Raw genomic sequence first — 19,562 nt, 5'->3', positions numbered from 1 at the left:
TATAATTTCTTTTTCTATCATTTCGGGCATGACTAAATTGGACATTTTCATTTTTAAGGCACGCAATATTTGCTTAGAATTTTATTATCTCCTGGGATGTACTTAACTTATTAAGCTGCACTGAATTCACCCTTGTGAACACTAGAATATTCTGAATAGAAGCAACTCTAAAGTTATTTTTTAAATAAATAACATCCTCCTAATAAGTCAAGGTTAATTTAGTTTAATATTTGACGATTAAAACTACAACACAAACTGTTTCAACACCGACCTCTGTGAAGTTCACATTTCTCAAGTACAAATGGAGCACAAAAGCAATTCATCTGTGTATAAAAACACTTTTATTGTGTTCCCGGAAGGCTGTCCTTTACAAAGACATAGCTCTAAACAGCGCTTATGGAACAAGCAGCTTTGAAAATGTAAAAACCCTACAATGGCACACTTTTTTAGGGGGAAATGGAATTCTAAAAGGGCATTTCAAAGGCTGGTAATACCATAGTTACTTAAGAAGCATTCAATGTTCTCTCCTTGGAGCCTTTCATTTAATTGGGTTGCCCACTCAGTTCTTTTGTGTGTAATCCTGGAAAGCTCGCGTGGGGGAGGAATCCTATACACCCCATGGCCAAGTGCGCGCGGGGAGGAGAGTTCTCACTGTTGTATTCCTTGGTCTCATTTTCACGGACACGGTGACTCCGCGGAAGCACACGCACACATATCCCAGGGGACTTAAATCATTCATGAGCTGATAACATTTGAGATGTCAGACACAATTGAAATTCCAAGAACAGGGAAGAGCAAGAACGATGAATCGGCACCACGTGGGCAAGGGAAGGGCTGCAAAGGTCAAGTTCCTGAAATGGTTCTCCCCCCTAGCTCAAGCTCTGCACCTCCTTTCTTGGCTGATGGCTGTGCAGATGACAGATGGGAGCACCGCGTCCGGGCTACCAGAAGCCAGGGGCCTCCTTCCTGGACGACTGCAGCTCTTCACCTGGCTTCTTCCTTATCTCCTGGGAAAGAATGAAGCGCATTCTTCTACCCTAGAGCAGCTCCTGAAACCCTGCTGAGGGTTGCACCCCCATCCTCCGGCGCCAGGCTGGGGGAGGGGCTTTGTGGTCACCCCTCTTCTCCAGATCTGAAGTTCCAGAATGGGTCCCTTGTGCCCTTGGAGGACAATCAGCACGTTGAACATTGAAACCCAGCCCAGGCAGCACAAAAAGGCAAGTTGGCTTTCCCCTGCTTCCAACACCCCAACTCCTCCCCACCAAGGGACTTCTGGGTGCCTGAAGATCCTTCCTCTTCCAGGGATCTCAGTTCAGGTTAATGAAGCTACGATTGTCTCCCTTTTTCTTAGTGATAAAATGAACGAGGTGCGCCCTCCTTTTCCCCTGTCCAGGTTTAGTATTCCTCCATTCCGATGTGAACTCAAGGAATGTTCTCGTCCAAGGCCGCTTCGCCCCAGGATTCCGGAGTTTTCCCAACAGGAACTTCAAGAACAGTGAGGTAGACAGACATCTCAGCAACCCCCAAAACGGACACTTTTCACCCCCAGCTGGCGTTTCCCTTCTCCTTCCACCGGTGGCTCGGGTCAGGCTCCGGTGCCCACCTCCACCTCCAGGAGTTCCTGCAAGTCACTCCGACCCCCAGGTCTGGCAGCTCTCTTCCCAGGTGCCGCCCCTCCTCTCCTGCCTCCTCCTGGCCACACCCCAGGTCCTCCTGCACCCCTCGACCATCCACGCGTCCTTCTTACCTCCTAGTCTGGTCAAGAGAAGTTCTGAACCACCTGGGTCTACATTGTTTCAGTCCTGAGTCAGGCAGAGCATTTTAAAAAACACACACACACACAAAAAAAACCTATGAAAAGGTCTCTAGAAACTTTGCTGTCTCAAATGCTCCGCGAGCACACACCTGCCTGCCCGGGCGCAGGAGCGGGGTCCCGGTGCACACAGGACCAGGGGGCCAGACAGCGGGCAACTGCGCAGGGACAGTCAACTGGCTGGCCGTCACCGGCGGGGAGTCGCGGTGCTGCTTGGGCATCAAGACAATTTTGAAATGGGCTTGGGAAGCGGGGGCTAGAAAATGGTGATTCTAAACACACACACCGGTGGGTCTGTCCGCCTCCTGCCACTGAGCAGTGCTACCCGACAGGCTACACTTTTGAGAGCAGACCAGGGTGGCTACACGGTGTATCTATAAACTGTCCTCCGAGGCACATTCATCTCGGACCTGACAGTCCCTGTCGTCTACACGACTTCTCAGTCTGGATCCAAACCAGCCCCACGTACAGGGCGAAGGGGACCAAGGCGCTCCTGGAGCCCTCAGCCCCCCACTCCCCACCCCGCCCCCCCACCCCACACACACCCATGCAGAGCCCCCGAGGCAGGTGCGGCCCGGGATCTCCGAGCAACAAGCGCGCCGTCTTCGGGAGGCCCGGCCCCTCGCTGCCCGGGTCCCCGCGCGGGTCACCTCTCCCCGCCCCCCACTCAGCCAGCCGCGCCTGGCGGCCGCAAGGGAAGGAGAAAGCCCAGCTAGCCACTCACCCCCAGCTTCCTGCTGCGAATTTTCACGTAGCCCTGCTTGACTATGTCGTTAAAGTTGGAGGCCATGCCAGCGCGCTCGGCTTCCGCGAGTCCAGAGCCGCCGTCCGCAGCCAAGTCCGCGCAGGTCCCGCATCCAGCCAGCCGCCTCCAGCAGCGCGCCTCCGCCCGGTGCCCCCGGCTCCCGCAGGGGGCGGTGCGGGGTGGGCGGCAGGGCGGCCGCGGGCTGGGACGGGGCCTGGCGCCTTGAGCAGCGAGCAGCGCCCGCCCTCTGCGCGCGGGTCCCCACCTTCGCCCCCGCCACCCCTGCAGCTCCCACGGGCGGGCGCCTCACTCGGTGGCGCACCGCTGGCCGCAGCGCACCATCGAGGCTCCTGGGCTCAGGGGGAGGGGAGGGGCGGGGGGCGGGCTGATTCGCCCGCGTGGCTCCCTCCCCCCAGCCTGCGGGTGGCTGGGCTCCGAGAGGCTGGCCAGACGCCCTCCACCACTCCCGCTCCCACTCAGCGCCCCGGCCCACAGCGCTCCCAGATTCCTGAGGACAAGCTCCTCATTCCGGGCTCTGGATCTTCACTCCCAAGTGGACCCCAGGAAAGGGTGGCAGGGATGCTTCCAAGGAAAAAGGCAAGTGGGAGCGAGGAAATTGTGTATGGCAAAGGCCGTGTTTACAGTGCATTTTTATTCCCGGGCACAGGCTCGCTGGCCAGGTCTTTGCCCCGTTAGGAAGTGTGGATCCAAGCCAAGCCCTTCCCGGTGCACACAAAGAGACCAATCGTGCGCATGTGTCTAATCCCTCTGCTACTGGAGAAGTGAAGCACTCTGGCGAGGCAGCCGGTTGCCCACCTCCTTCCCATCGAGCAGCCAGGGTCGGAGTGGATGGACTGATGCACGCGTTTTGGTTAACTATGACCGAAAGTGGATCCTGGCTTTTTATCTTTTAGGGGAAACGGGGACCATAGCTGTTACCTGGAAGCAAGTGATTTATGGAAACGATCAACTTGTAAAAACAAGGAAGAACTTTCTCCCCTTAATGTAGGAACACATTACGTTTTAAAATAGACTATTCTCTACGGTTTAGAAATTGTAATTTAAAATGTTACCATTTTTATAAGATTCAAGAAAAAAATAGGAAGCATTGAATTTTGGCTGGGGGTAATATATGGATTTTTGCTATGGGAATATAAGAATATAAGAATAGTTAGTGTCTTGATAGTTTAGGATTTTTCTAATTAGGAAAAAATGTAAAAGATTTAAAATTTTATAACTGACTCCTTTATTTATAGAATCCATATTTAGTAAAAGTTCAAAAGATCATGTTGATTTCTGCTCATTATAGGGATCAGCATTTTTCCATGTTTTCCAGTTAAAATTTCTTAGCCCTATTGGGAATACAATAATATTAAGAGAGAAAGGAAATTATTTCATTGAGGAAAAAAAAACACCCACAATATGAAAGCTAAAATAACAAAATAGGATGCCCCTGACCCCAACCACATTGACACCTCAGGGTGATTTTTGTCCCATCATTATTAAGAGGCTCCATCCAGAGCCCACATAACCTAACAGGAACTCTAACTTGCCTTATCAGGATACTATTCCTTTTCATTCATTTATGCAGCAGACTTTTGTTTGGTCTATCAAGCATGCAGAGCACCAGATGCTGGGGCATATACTTAAAATCACATGGCAAGATTCCTTAGGCTGTCCCTCTGGAAGGAGCTCAAACTCTGACCTTCCCAGAAAACCTGCATAAACTCCATTTAACTCAATGGGATTCCTTCTTCTAAATACCTGGGCATGTTCCACTCATTTGTTACTATTACATACACCACGTGGCTATTATTCTTTTGTTTATATGGAGACTTTTATATTTTCAGATGCTGTAAATACATTATTTCATTCAGTCTGCCTTGAAATCCCATGTATTACGCAAAATTTACTTGCCATGTGTAATAGATGAGGAAACAGTCTCAGAGCCCTCAATTGCAGAGCCATTATTTCAAGATTGGTTTTGGGTCTACAATAATTTCCAATTCCACCATTATTTCCACAAATCAATTGTAAAATATTTGAAGTCAGGGATTAATTTTGTCTCAATAGCAATCTTAGTACTTACTTAAGGGTGAAGTATGGCTTGTAAGTCTGGTTTTTAATAAATACATAATGGTTATGCCTTTGCACATGTGCTTGTGTAGGTCTTTTAACCCCTAATATGATTTAAATATGATGCTTAAATTTCTGATATAGCAATTTGTGTGTGTGCGCCTATAATAAGTACCCTCTCCCTCATATTCTGTTTGTTTGCCACTTTAACACGAGGTTATTTGTCGTATAAATTAGTGTGAAATGTCAGATGCGAAGCCGCGACCGGCACAGCTAGGGTTCAAGGTCTGGAGAAGGGGCCGCACACAAATGGATATACTAGACAAGAAATATAAATTTAGAAGGCATCGGGGGAGCCAGGTGGAGACCTTACTCTCTAGCAGAGAGGTTCCCTGAATGCCTGGACCCAATGGCTTTCTATTTACTAGAACACACATTTGTCCTTTAGCAAAGGACAAATCAATAGTAAGAGACATATCAATAGTAAGGTTTGGTAAACAATAAAGGATTATCAGGTTAGGGGATTCCCTTCAGCCATTCATCCAGCAGCAGGGTAATACAATGCTGATTTTCAGCCCTTGCTGAATATCAAAGTCCATTAGCCCTCTAACTGATTTCTCGCATAATTATGCTAACTACTTGTTGGTCTTAGCCTCTGGCAAATTAGGTTGATTGTATTCTCATTATACCATTTACTATGGTCAACTAAGCCTCCAACTTTCTGCTAACTAGAAATGTGACTTAGAAATTTAAGTACATTCTTTTTTTCTTTCCAAGAATAATTTTATAAGAAAAAAACATGTGACAAAATCAAGCACCCATTTATGATAAAAACTCTCAGCAAAGTAGAAATAGAGGGAACATGGCTCTACATAATAAAGGCCAGTTATAACAAACCCACGCTAACATTATACTCAACAGTGAAAAGTTAAAAGCATTTTTCTTAAGATCTCAAACAAGAAAAGAATGTCCACTTTCACCATTATTATTCAGCACGGTATTGGAAGTCTTAGTGACAGCAATCAGACAAGAAAAAGAAAGAAAAGGCATCCAAATTGGAAAGAAAGAAATAAAACTGTCATCATTTGCAGATGACATGATGTTCTATATAGACAAGCCTAAAAAATTCACCTAAAAGTATTAAAATTGAGAAATTCATTTAGAAAAGTAGCAGAATACAAAATTAATATTCAGAAATTGGTTGCATTTTTACACCAATAACAAACTATCAGAGAAATTAAGAAAACAATCCAATTTATAATTGAATAAAAGAATACCTAAGAATAAATTTAACAAAGGAAGTACAAAACTCAGAAAATTATAAAACATTGAAGAAAGGTATTGAAGAAGATACAAATAAATTGAAGCATAAACCATGCTCATGGATAGGAAAATTAACATTGTTAAAATGTTCATACTACCCCAAACAATCTATGCATTCAATGCAATCCCTGTCAAAATACCAATGACATTTTTCATAAAAATAGAACAATCTTAAAATTTTTATGGAACCACAAAAAACAACAATACCCAAATAGTTAAAGCAATCTTGAGAAAGAAGGATATGAAACCATACTACAAGACCATAGTAATCAAAGCAACATGGTACTGGCATAAGAACACACACAGATCAATGGAACGATATAGACGGTCCAAAAATAAACCCATGACTATGTGATCAATTAATTTTACAAATGAGGCAAGAATATACAATGGGGTAAAAACAGTCTTTTGAATGAATGGTGTTAGGAAAATTGAACAGATGCATGTAAAAACAAACAAACACATGAAACTAGACCACTTTCTTACACTAGATATAGGAATAACCTCAAAATAAATCAAAGAGTTAAATGTCAGAGCTGAAACCATAAAAATCCTAGAAGAAAACATGGTAGTAAACTATTTGACATTGTTCTTAATTATATATATATATAAAATAAAGATATTTGAATATATCTTTTACGGCAATAGAAACAATAGAAAAAATTAACAAATGGGACTACATCAAATGAAAGCAATCAACAAAACAAAATGATAACCTACTATATGGGAATATTTTTGCCAATGATACATCTGATACGGGGTTAACACCCAAAATACTTAAAGAATTCATACAATTTCACACACACACACACACACACACACACACACACACACACCACAGATAATCTGATTTAAAAATGGGTAGAGGACCTGAATAGATATTTCTCCAAAGAGGACATACAGATGACCAATAGACATTGGAAAAATAGTCAATGTAACTAGTCATCAGAAAAATGCAAATTAAATCACAATGAGATACTACCTCACACCTGTCAGAATGGCTATCTATATATTTAAAAGCCTAAGTGACCGTCTGACCATTCGACCGTCTAACCGGTAGCTATGACACACAATGATCACCAAGGGGCAGCAATCCGACTAGTAGCTATGATGTGCACTGACCACCAGGGGGCAGACAGTCAACACAGGAGCCCCTGAGCTGCGGTGACTTCGCAGCTGCAGTTCTCAGGTGACACACCCTGAACCAGAGAGTAAGGAGCCTGATTCCGGGTGCATCACCCGAGAACCGCCCTCTTGCAATTCGGGACCCTCGGGGGATGTCAGAAAGCTTGTTTAGGCCTGATCCCCTCAGGCCAGGACGAGGGTCCCTACCAGTGCATGAATCCATGCACCAGGCCTCTAGTCATTAATAAATCAACAAACAACAAGTGTTGGGGAGGATGTGGAGAAAAGAGAACCCTCATACACTGTTGGTGGGAATGCAGATTGGTGCAGCCACTGTGGAAAGCAGTGTGGAGTCATCTCAAAAAATAAATATGGAACTACTATAGGACGCAGCAATCCCACTTCTGGTATTTATCTGAAAAAAATCCAAAACATTAATTCAAAAATATATATGCACCCCTATGTTCATTACAGCATTATTTATAATAACCAAGATATAGAAGCAACCCAAGTGTCCATTGATAGATGACTGGATAAAGAAAAAGTGGTACATATATGCAATGGAATATTATTCCACCTAAAAAAATGAAATCTTACCATTTGTGACAACATGAGTGGATCTAGAGCAGTGGTTCTCAACCTTCTGGCCCTCATGTTGTGACCCAACTATAGAATTACTGTCGTTGCTACTTCATAACTGTAATGTTGCTACTGTTATGAATTGTAATATAAATATCTGATATGCAGGATGGTCTTAGGCAATCCCTGTGAAAGGGTCGTTTGACTGCCAAAGAGGTCGCGACCCACAGGTTGAGAACCGCTGATCTGGAGGATACTATGGTAAGTGAAATAAATGAGATAGAGAAAGACAAATACCATATGATTTCACTTATATATGGAATCTAAAAAGACAAAATAAATGAACAAACAAAACAGGAACAAATTCATAGATACAGAGAACAAACTAATAGTTTCCGGAAGTGGGGAGGCTGGGTGAAAAAGGTGAAGGGATTAAGATGTACTAATTAGTAGTTACAAAATAGTCACAGGTATGTAAAGTATAGCATAGGGAATATTGTCAATAATATTATAATAACTATGTAGGGTCCCAGGTGGGTGCTAGACTTATCAGGGGAATCACTTTATAAGTTATATTGTACCCTTGAAATTAATATAATATTGAATGTCAATTGTAATTAAAAAAATAGAGATTAATTCATAAGAAGTGCTCTGTGTATCCAACTGAATCACATCAAAGGGAACAAAATGTCCAATTGTCCCACTGATTAGAGAGTTCAAATATTGTCAGCCTGATCCATACATTGTAAAATTCTCCACCAACCTTCCACCTAACTGGTGATGGTTGTTTTGATACATTATTTCTTTAGGGATTGCAAATTGTGATTTCTAATTGGAGTTTATTCCTGAATTCATGAGCTATTTTCTTATCAAACAAAACTTTCCTTTGCATACTAAAGGATTGCCCTGAAATAGATACCTTAAAAGGAAGGTAGGGAATATGCTTGATTCTTAACCTTTATCAACCATTTTTTTTTTTCATAAATATTGAATTGGTTCTAGCAAATACAAAAGGAAACCCTGCTCCCTTTGGAATGCCATCCAGAAATGGAGTTTTTATTTCAATCCATCACTGCCATTACTTTTCTCAGTGTTTTAATTACCCCTTACTTGACCAGTGGAGCTGCCTCCATTGATATTTTCCATTTGTTTGTTTTCATCAGGTACCCAAGGACCTTAATAGCTTTGTTGTGATCAATCACAAGATATCCCAGGCTCATCTTGTCCATTTCCAACTCCAGACCTGGAATCCATTATTTCTCCTAGGAACCTTTGTTCATTTTAATGGAAATTGAAATTCAGTTCTCATGATCTGGTTACTATGGTGTATTTGTTTTTAGTTGAGTTTTATTTTGTTTTGTTGTGATACTGATCGTAAGCTTTTCAGTTACAAAGAAATGAAATTCTTCTAGAAAAAAATTATCAGTTTTTACAGAAATTTCCACTTCAAATGAATGCTGACAGATTTCATATTTAAGGATTGCTTCTTCTCCTGAGAGGGTTTCATTATGTGAAATATCTACAAGTTTCCAAAGTCAAATCTACTAAACGAACACAAATCTACCTCTCTTTTTAAGAAACTATTTTTATTAGCTTTGGGTTTATTCTCCCACTGCTGCTTTTTGATAGTAGAAGGAAAGACATATATGTGCCCCTATTTCTGTTTTTCTTACACACCTTAAATTGCATACCATTCACACTTTTATCACTATAATAAACAGCTTCTAAACTGGGCCCCAAAGATCCTCACCTCTTGGTATGAAGTCCCATGTAATTCCTCCTTTTGAGTGTGAGCTGGATTTTTTTATTAACATCTAATAAACAGAATGGCAGAGGTGATGAAGTGTCCCTCCTAGATTAGGTTACACTGCATATCTAAAAGCTTATTTGTTGTAGAACAAGCATGATCATCAGAGCAAGAGACGATATAACTTCCATGAGCTTTAGTTTTGCATAATTAACAAAGGTAAATATCAATAATTTAGATATGTCTATCAATATCAGGTAGTGTCCATCACATAGTTGATATAAAATGTGTCCATTGTCTTCTTCTGTTTTAAAGAATTGCTTTGGTATAAGGGTTTGTCTTCTCCATATTTCTAGGAACATTATATCTTGAATTGCAATTAGTGTCATCTACATGTATTCCTGCTATCATTATTTTTAAACTCAGAGAAATGATAAATTGTTATATTTAAGAACTCATTTACTTCAATCTAATGACCAGTCCAAATATATATATTATTGAATAAACAAGGTGTATTACTAATTACAATCAAAATGGTTTTTCTAGTTGATTCACAGATATTGTACACCCAGGTCTTTTAATATTGTGTATATAGTATTTACCAACATTTGTATAATAACTAAAACACTTAATATTGTATTGTACAGCTACCTTATTTTTAAAATGACAGTGTATCTAACAGAGAGGCAACATGAAAGTCAATAAAGACTATGGGATTCTGTAAGGTATAATTGAGGGAATTTTTGATATTAAGTTTCTTTGGTAAGATTAAAGTGGGTATTCAATACAAACAAAATATTCCAAATAATCTATATATATAAAAGCCTAATATGCAAATTGTCCCCACAGGAGTTCCACTGGGAGACCCATCGCTCACTATGATGTGTGCTGACCACCAGGGGGCGGCGTGGAATGAAGGAAGGCCCCAGATGGCAGTTGGCAGCTCGGGAAGGGAGGCTCTGGCCTGCAGCCGGAAGGCCTTGATCAGCCCTGATAGCTGGCCAGGCCTAGGGACCTTACCTGTGCACTAATTACGTGCACTGGGCCTCTAGTTGGTATGATAATCAAGTGACAATTGAATGAATGAAAACAGTATAACCTTAACACACAGTATAAATGTAAATCGCATTATCTATAACTTTAATTATTACAAACCATTTGAAAACTATTTAGAAGATAGAAGAAAAAGAACTTTTACTTCACCAAAGACTGCACTTAACTCTCTAATAGCAGACTTAGACAAATATAGATATCTTCTTGTTCATGGTGAAGAAAATATTCAACATATCCAGTATGAGTCTCTGAACATAGCTTGCTCACTAAATAAATAGAAACCATTACTAAATTAAAGTATGAAAAGCAACTTGTGGAGGGCACTTACAACACATTTTTTAAATAAAGAGAATATTGATTCTAAATAAAGAGAAGACATTATACAGTAGAGTTGGATGAATTAAGGAAAGAATGAAATAAAAAGATGGAAGCTTAGAACTTCCATCAGAAAAGAAAAAGTCAGTATCATCAAAAAACCAAACCAAAACAAAACCCAAATCACTGAGAAGTTTATACTTAAAGAGCATTCAAAGAGTGAGTAGGAAAATACAGTGATAGGAATTTTTCCCCTCTAAGTATGTATCCTAACATACACTGAGGCTGAATGACAGGCTATCTGGCTTAAGGAGTCATGGGAGATATTATAGACCACAGCATGGGGACCAGACAAGGCTCTGGGTCAGGCATGACTCACAGAGGCAATTTCTCATCAAGGTTTCACAAACCCCACTGAGTCATTGGTGTCTTCCTTCTCCAGTCCCCTCATTACAATAGTAATCCGTATAGCTCCAAGAGTCAGAAAAGATGTCAGAGCTTATCTTGCTCCTATTCCCTGAACTTTAAATATCAGTTGGAGCCGGTTTCTTTCGGAACACAGGTAAGCATCAGGTGCATTCCATGACATTTAATTTAGGCAACAGAAATAAAAACCGTCTGTGGAACTGTCTGATGATTCAAAATATTCTGAATTGATACCATAATAGATTCATGGCAGATAATTAGGGAAAGAACAAATTCAGTTTTCTGCTTTCTTGAGTTCACTTCAGTGCTGTTTGAATAGTAGGTTCCCTTATGATGAGCTTTAGGTCTTAATCATATCAGTTCTCTGAAAATGATAGGAGGTTAAAAATAGTCTATATAGAAAGATGAAAGATAAAATAAAAGGCAAGGAATGGCAAAAGGGGGAATCATTTTAAAGATAAAAAGAACTAATGCCAAAAATGATGACTTTAAATGTAAAAATTTGAACTATGTCATATTTTTATATCTTATAACCCCACAATATATCCATGAGACATTTATAACTCGAATATGATTATATTCTAGGTAATGTCTCAATTTTAAAAAAGTATAACATTATATGGCTTGAAACTATCAAGTTTCAATAAACCTGCAAACATCAGACAAAAATAAACAGCATTTTACAAAAGCCAGTGACAAAAGTATACATTAATAGTAAAATACTTAATAAACTCAAACCACTTATTTTTTTGACAGCTACACTAATAAAAGACTGTTTGGATCAAAGAAGTAATTGAATTTCAATAGATTATTTTAAATATATAATGAAGGGACACTATATAAAAATATTATGGGCCATATATTCAAAGCTTTACTGAGATGTAAATCCATGGTTGTAAATTACATCATTGTTAAAAAATAATATGATATGGCCCAAGTTAGGTGGCTCAGTTGGTTGGAGCATTATTCCATAGACTAAAAGCGCTGCAGGTTCGTTTCCTGGTCCGGGCTTATATCTAAGTTTCTGGTACAATTCCTGAAACCTATGTTGGGATGGGTACAGGAGGCAACTGGTAGATGTTTCTCTGTCATATCAATGTTTCTCTCTTTCCCTTCCTCTCTCTCTCTCTCTCTCTCTCTCAAATCAATAAACATATTCTTGGGTGAGAATTTAACAATATTAATAAAAAATAATAATATGACATGTAACATATAGTGTTTATTGGGTGTCAGAAATTCTTCTGAGCATTTTATATACATTAACTCATTTAATCCTTACAGAGCCCTGCAAGGTATTGTCTCCTTTCTGTTGGAGAATCTAAGGTGGGGAGGGGTTAAGAAACTAGCTCCAAAAACATCTCTTATGTAATTCAGCTGTCTGACTTTTGAGCTTGTAATTTTTAATGTTGTAATTTTCTTTCTCAAAAATAGAAATAAAGAAACTAATTACTCAACTAGAGTACATTTTAAGTTAAGGAAAATAGAAGGATTATTATACCAAATTAAAGAAAGGTACTTGTAAAAAATATAACTAAATAGCAAAGTTGATAAATCCAAGAGTTTATGTTCTGAAAATGCTGATCTAATCATCAAAAGAAGGTAAATTATAAATAAAATTAGACCTAAGCAAAATACATAAATAAAAAGAAAATAGGAGTGTATAGAACATTATGCTGGACAATTTAATAAATGGAAAACATTTCCTTAAAGATTATTCATTCATTCAAGTTGTTAATTAATACAGCAATTATACCCTGGTGCTACCTAGGAACCAGGACTACAGCTCTGAATAAGACAAACCACACTGAGATATCACCTCACCCCTGTTAAAATAGCTACTGTCTAAAATAGCTAATAGCTAAAGGTAAGAAACAAGTATTGGTGAGGATATGGAGAAAAGGAATGCTTTTGCACTGTTGGTGGGAATGTAAATTGGTGCAGTCACTATGGAAAACACTATGGAGGTTTCTCAAAAACAGAAGGTGGAACTGATATCTGCACCTCCATGTTCACTGCAGCATTATTTACAGTAGCCAAGTTATGGAAACAAACTATCCTCCATGTTAATTGCCGCATTACTTACAACTAGAGGCCTGGTGCACAAAATTCATGCATGGGTAGGGTCCCTAGGCCTGGCTGGCGATCAGGGCCAATCGGAGCCTTCCTGCTGTTGGTTGGGGCCTTCCTTCCAGCTGCCGGCTGGGGCCTCCCTTCATTTTATGCCACACCCTGGTGGTCAGTGCATGTCATAGCGAGTGATCGGTTTCACGGTCAAACTCCCATGGGACAATTTGCATATTAGGCTTTTATATACTAGTATATAGATAGCCAAGATATGGAAACAATCTATCCACAACAACTGATGGATAAGTGAGTAAAGAAGATGATATATATATATATATATATATATATATATATATATATATATCAGTATGGAGGTTTCTCAAAAACCTCTGGCTGAATATATATACTATTTATATATATATACTATAATATATATATATATATAAATATATATATATATATATATATATATATACATACATATATACTATTCAGCCAGAAAAAGGATGCAATCTTGTCATTTGCAACAGCATGCCTCAAGTGTATAACGATCACTAAAATTTCATAGTACAAGTGCCTATGATCCTAAATCAAGCAGAGCCCAGGGCTCCTGGATTGTAGAGACCGATGTTGGCCTTCAGGACTGCACTTTTCAGTTTAGCTGCAGTCCAACTATTATGTGATAATTATTTGACTGATATAACGAACCACTTAATGGATATCTCATTTCACATAGTGTCCATACTAACCTTTTTAATGTATTTTCCTAGTTTTGCTGGGCCACACCATCTCCTCTGTTTATTTTTCCTTCAGTTATTCATTTATTCATTCATCAAATCCTTATGGAGTACTTATAGCAGAGCAGGCTGTTCTAGACACTGGAGAAACTATAGGGATGAGACAGACAAGAATTTCTGCCTTCAAGGAACTGATATCTTAGTGAGAAAAAAAGTAATTAAGATGTGTAATGTTTTGCATAGTGAAAAGCCCAAATTTAACTCTAAACAGAAAGAGGCAGAGCTTTCAAAATATTTCTTCCAATATCTTTAGAGGGTGCCTAGATAGTTCTTGCTGGAGACATGAAGTAGGTTCTATTACTCTGCGACAGACAGGAAGTTAGACTTGGAGAGATTAAATAGCTGAGGGTAGAATACATGGATTCTGACTCTTGTGAAGACTTTAAAAAAGACATATTTTCTTGAGTTTTATTGATTTCATGCCAAAGAATTTAAGCTTAAAAGGATAGGGAGAAAGGGGTCTGATATATCTGTAATGCTAGTAGAAAGCAGGAAAATCTTGTCTGTCAAGGAATAAAGAAAATCAATAGGAGGAAGTCTCAGCAGTTCCTGGGAGAAATTATTGTAAAATGCATCAGAAATCATGTTCATGGCTTGGGATGGCACAACGTATGGACCAGAGATAACACAAATTTGAGATTAAAATCTAAATTGACAAACACAATCACGTAGGTATCCATGAGTCCCGAGACCTTAACTATGAGTCTGTAGAAATGTGCTTCGTTTAAAAGGAACATGTCTGGCAGGAAAATGTGCCAGTTATTGATGGCCATGTAGAAGAATGTGTCTGACTATGCAGACATTCATGCGCCTAAGAATAGAAGCATGGTTGACTGTGTGCATGAAGAGAGATATGAAGAAACAAAGAAATGGGGAGTTGGAAAGAGTTAGGGATAGAAAGAGAGGGAGAGAGAGGAAAAGATGGAGAGATTACAGGAGAGAGTAAAGGAGGGAGAAACAGAGGAAGAGAAAGTTTGAGAAGAGGAGACGGGAAGGGAGAGAGGGAAAGGAGAAAAAGAAGGCAGGGAAGAAAAGGGGAAGAGAGGAGGGGACAGACAGACAATGACAGAGAAAAGAATACATGATGATGTAAACAGATGATGTGTTTCCAATAACAAACTGTGATATGGAAGGGTATACAGTATATATTTTTAAATTTATCTTTATTGCTGAGAGTATTACAGAAACTCCTCATCACCCCTCCTCCCAAAAGGAAGGCTATATTTTAAAGATTTGTTTGGATGAATTCCTTTACTAAAGGAAGAATTATAATGATCCTCAAGTGAGTATTAGAGTGGATGTTTGAAAAAGAGATTGGCGTTTTCTGGGTTTAAAGAATAAAACTGAGAGAGAGAGATGGGAAGGTAGAAGAAGGGATTTCCCACTCGATTTACTACAGTCATTTACAGTTTGCGCTATTCAGAAACAGCCTATAATATCTCCTGAGACAGCATTTTTCTGCCACTAGAAGATTCAAGAAGGAACTGACTCTCCTGACTGTCAATGGAGAGATGCACACATTTATCAGGTGGTTGTTTGAGATGCTTCTAAAATCACCTACAGCCATGGGTTTATGAAACCTCATAAAATCAAAGACATTTCACATGGATTTCTCGAATCTCTGATTATTTTGTATCTTCATTCATCTTACTTGGCAGGTGTTCCCTTGTGCAAAGGTCCCTTCTGCTTTGCTGAGCTTTCTTCTCCATCTGTGCTCCTCATTTATCCTCTACATTCTCCCCATCATTCCTCAACCTATCCCTATGAATTCATCTTATTCAACTAAAAATGTACTGGCTTCCACTGCCTTTTTAAAAAAATATATTTTTATTGATTTCATAGAGGAAGGGAAAGGGAGAGAGAGAGATAAACATCAATGATGAGAGAGAATCATTGATTGGCTGCCTCCTGCACGCACCCTACTGGGGATCGAGCCTGCAACCCAGGCATGTGCCCTTGACTGGAACTGAACCCAGGACCCCTCAGTCCACAGGCCGATGTTCTCACCCCTGAGCCAAACCAGCTAGGCCTGGCTTCCATTGCCTTTTAAAGCATTCTCTGAGACAGGCCACTATCTTGAGGGAGGAAGAGAAGAACTTGGATTTGGGCATTGTAGGGGAGAGTTTTTAAAAAGAGCCATAAAAAACTAGCTTGCTAGGATGAAAGGGGAATGAATGGAGAGCAGGAAAAAATGGCAAATATCTACTTCAGAAGTGCACCACAATTGACATTTGTTACTACTACTGTATTATGTAATAGGAGGTAGAAGGTAATACTGCCCATGTCTGTGTGCTTGGGCTCTGTCCTCCCTACACTGATACTCACATTATTTCTTTATTAATATCAGGTTGTCACATTCCTGACCCAGTGCCAGGTTTTGCCACAGCCCTAGGGTATGACTGTCACTTAATTCTTAGCTGATGGCACACACTTCTGATCCACAGCATGTTGCCTTGTTATTGTCACACTAACTGCTCCTCAGCATTTTAGCTCGTATCCTCAGCTGGAGGCCCAGATCTCTAGTCAACAACCTTTACTGTCGCCTCAAGCTCTTTCTCCCTCTCAGTGTTCTTAGTCCTCTTCTTCCTTTCATTAGTTTTGCTGCCAGCTCAGTCCACTTCCATAGAGCAAGGAATGGACCTAACATCACTTCCCTGAGGAGATGAGGTACAAAAGTCATCTTTTGCTCCGTGATTGCTGGGATGACCCACTGAGATAACTGAACCCACCTGACCCCTGGTGCACATGGGAATGGTACTTTTGTACACCTTCTTCAGGGGTGAGGGAAATATTCAAATCCATTGTTGTGCTTTTCTAGACCACTTATTTTTTTGTGATGTCATGAAGTTCATTGCCCTCTGCAAAATTCTCCAATAGCGCTTCATTGTTTCAAAATAATTTGTAATTATAAAAGCAATATAAGTGTGTGGCATGGATGTTTGAAACCAGCCAAAAGAAAGTTCATTAGCTCTTGCACATCTGGGAAAACTTCAGAGAAGTGCATGTGACATGAATTGTGACACAGGCACCAACTTCTGGGGTCAAGGTTGTATGGTCAGAGCAGAGGTTTGAAATTGAAGATGTCAGCGCAGACTATTAATGAGCTAGGACAATATAAGTGGAAAGTTTGGTGGTGGTGGTGATGGTGGAGGGGAGTTATGTACCTTCTTCCTATTATATTTTTCAGTGTCTTTAAATTTTTAATATTTATAAATGAATTCTTTGCATTTTAATTAGCACCTCGACTGTTCTATCACATAATAGGGATTCCATAAACATTTACTTAATTGAATCTTTTTTCAGTGACTACTATAGGGGCATTCAACATTTAAGCACTTGTGTGAGGATAATTCTTATGCTAGAGGCATTACATTAGAGTGGAAAAAAACATAGTGCTTTAATGTCGCTAAATAATTAAGTGTGCTCTGAAGGTTGTTTCTGAAAGCCATTACTGCTTTCTTTAAGAGAGCAGTAAATTGTGAATGCATTTAGCCTTGTTGTTCTTCCAAATGAAAATATGATAAAAAGGAGTAAGGCATTTTGTCTTTTAGTTTATAATAGTGAAAATTTGTCCTTTGATTAGAGTCAATATGGAAAAATAAATTCTAAATGACACCTTTTTTTAAAAAAAAAAGAAAAAAATTGTCTCCACAATATACTTTCTATGTAAGTCTTGCTCTACAAGAAATGGAAGAGTCACATTTATTAAGATAAAGTACATTAGAACATGTGTGAGGAGGTGGCAGGGGTGAGATGGTGGGGTTATTAAACTGAGAGTTCAGGAGAATTCCTGAAATAAAGGCAGATGCTCTCAGATTGGAGAAAAAATTGTCGACTGTTTATACTCACGTCAGTATTCAAATGTTGGGCCATTTCAATTCACTGTCCCTGAGTTGGTACTCTCCCAATCTATCTAAAGCCTCTTAAATCAGGATCCACTTCCCCAAAGGCAGTGTGACAAAGTCAAGATATTTATATGGCAAAAATATTTGGATGTAGGAAATTTCTCATAATAGCCTTCAAATCATGTGTTTGACCATATTGGATGACAAACATTATTCCTGTAAACATTAATGTACTCATCTTTACTTACTATAAATGCATAATAAAAGTATTTTCATACAGTAGGGGCATATATGTTGAATAAAAGTTCTGGGACCAAGATTTAAGAAGAAAAATGAACTAGCTTTGTTTCATATCTCTGTGAGCCTGTGAAAAGTGCTGTGTGCAGAAAGCAATAGAAAGACATATTATCAAGCAAATAATGCACTTTTTAGGATAAGCTATATTGATTATTCTCTGAAGAATAAAGGAGGAAATTATGTGCCCAAATGAAGAAAATCTGGAGATATTCTGAATGGAAAATACATGCAAAGAAACTATAACTGTAAATTCACTGAACAAATGATTAATGAAAAGAAGGGAAATTATTATAACATTATTCTAGTAGGGAACACCTAGAGTTATGTAAAGACCAAGTTATTAAGACTAAGACAAGGAAACCAATGAATATAAGACTTGAGGGATTCTAGAGGAAGAGATCAGGTGTTAGAAATGGAAGAATGAGAACGAGTCATGGTCTGTGGTCATTATCAACACTGCTTCCTTGAGTAGTCTCTCTGGCTTCCTCTCCTCCCTTTGCTATCTGTGAATAAAGGCTTGTGTGTTGTCTTTCTTAGACTCTGAGAGCTTCTTCCTTATCTGTGATCCTCAGTGATCTCATTTGAAGTCCAGGATAGAGAGATACCTCATGGGAGCTGTTAAGGGTATGGGACAGAGGGTAACTTTAAGAATCAAACCATTGCAGTCTTTGCAAAGTTTAGAATTTCTGTGCTAATACAAGTTTTGGCAGGCTTTGTGTCTATTTTCTTTCAATAAGCTCTACACGAAGTTAACTATGGATGTAGCTCTGGAATCTGATGACCCTCCTCTTTTATTTACTGGAGCATGTGTTTGCTCATCTCTGTCTCAATTTAATGGCAATGACCTTGAGACCATGTGAAATCATAGTTTTTGGAGAAAAAGACACCCTTAATTAGATTGGTACAATTGGGCTGGCTCTTAGAAAATCATATTATGTTTCTTGGCTTACACATATACAGTTAGTTGGTTTTACAATCCTGTAAAACTGCAAATTACTGGACTCTGAGTCATTTTAAATGGCAGTCCATAGCAGAGAGAACTTCCTTTAGTAAAATCATATTCCCTTTCATTTTTTCAGTATCTGTCAATCTCACCTCAGCATATCTCATATCTTGTTAAAAGCAACTAGAAGCAGCCAAGACATTTCAATATTGCAAACTTTTCCAACCTGCTAGCTGCAGACTTCTTAAGCAAAATTTCTACTCCCAAATTTTCTATGTAACTCTACTTATCAGAAATTCACTTGAACTCTTCTCTCACCAATAAATTCAATCATCATGTACCACATCCAACATATTTTAATTTCTAATTACTTCTCAAATGCAATAATAATTTCCTATCTCCACATAACCATTT

General features: G+C 39.4%; 1 protein-coding gene across 1 annotated transcript in view; it reads right to left on the bottom strand.

Annotated features, from left to right (window-relative positions):
• The window catches only part of DOK6 (docking protein 6), a 237,024-nt gene extending 234,390 nt beyond the window's left edge, over window positions 1-2,634 (bottom strand). Inside the window, exon 1 of the mRNA XM_070420446.1 lies at window positions 2,538-2,634. Coding sequence (XP_070276547.1) covers window positions 2,538-2,603 — 66 coding nt within the window. The 5' untranslated portion in view covers window positions 2,604-2,634. The remainder of the gene's footprint in view (window positions 1-2,537) is intronic.
• Window positions 2,635-19,562: the final 16,928 nt, after the last annotated feature.

This window comes from Myotis yumanensis, unplaced genomic scaffold, assembly GCF_028538775.1.
Source record: "Myotis yumanensis isolate MYYU_CA2020_CCGP unplaced genomic scaffold, mMyoYum1.0.hap1 SCAF_7, whole genome shotgun sequence".
Classification (NCBI taxonomy): Eukaryota; Metazoa; Chordata; class Mammalia; order Chiroptera; family Vespertilionidae; genus Myotis; species Myotis yumanensis.
The sequence above is the reverse complement of the archived record's forward strand: the minus strand, read 5'-3'. Positions and strand labels throughout refer to the sequence as shown.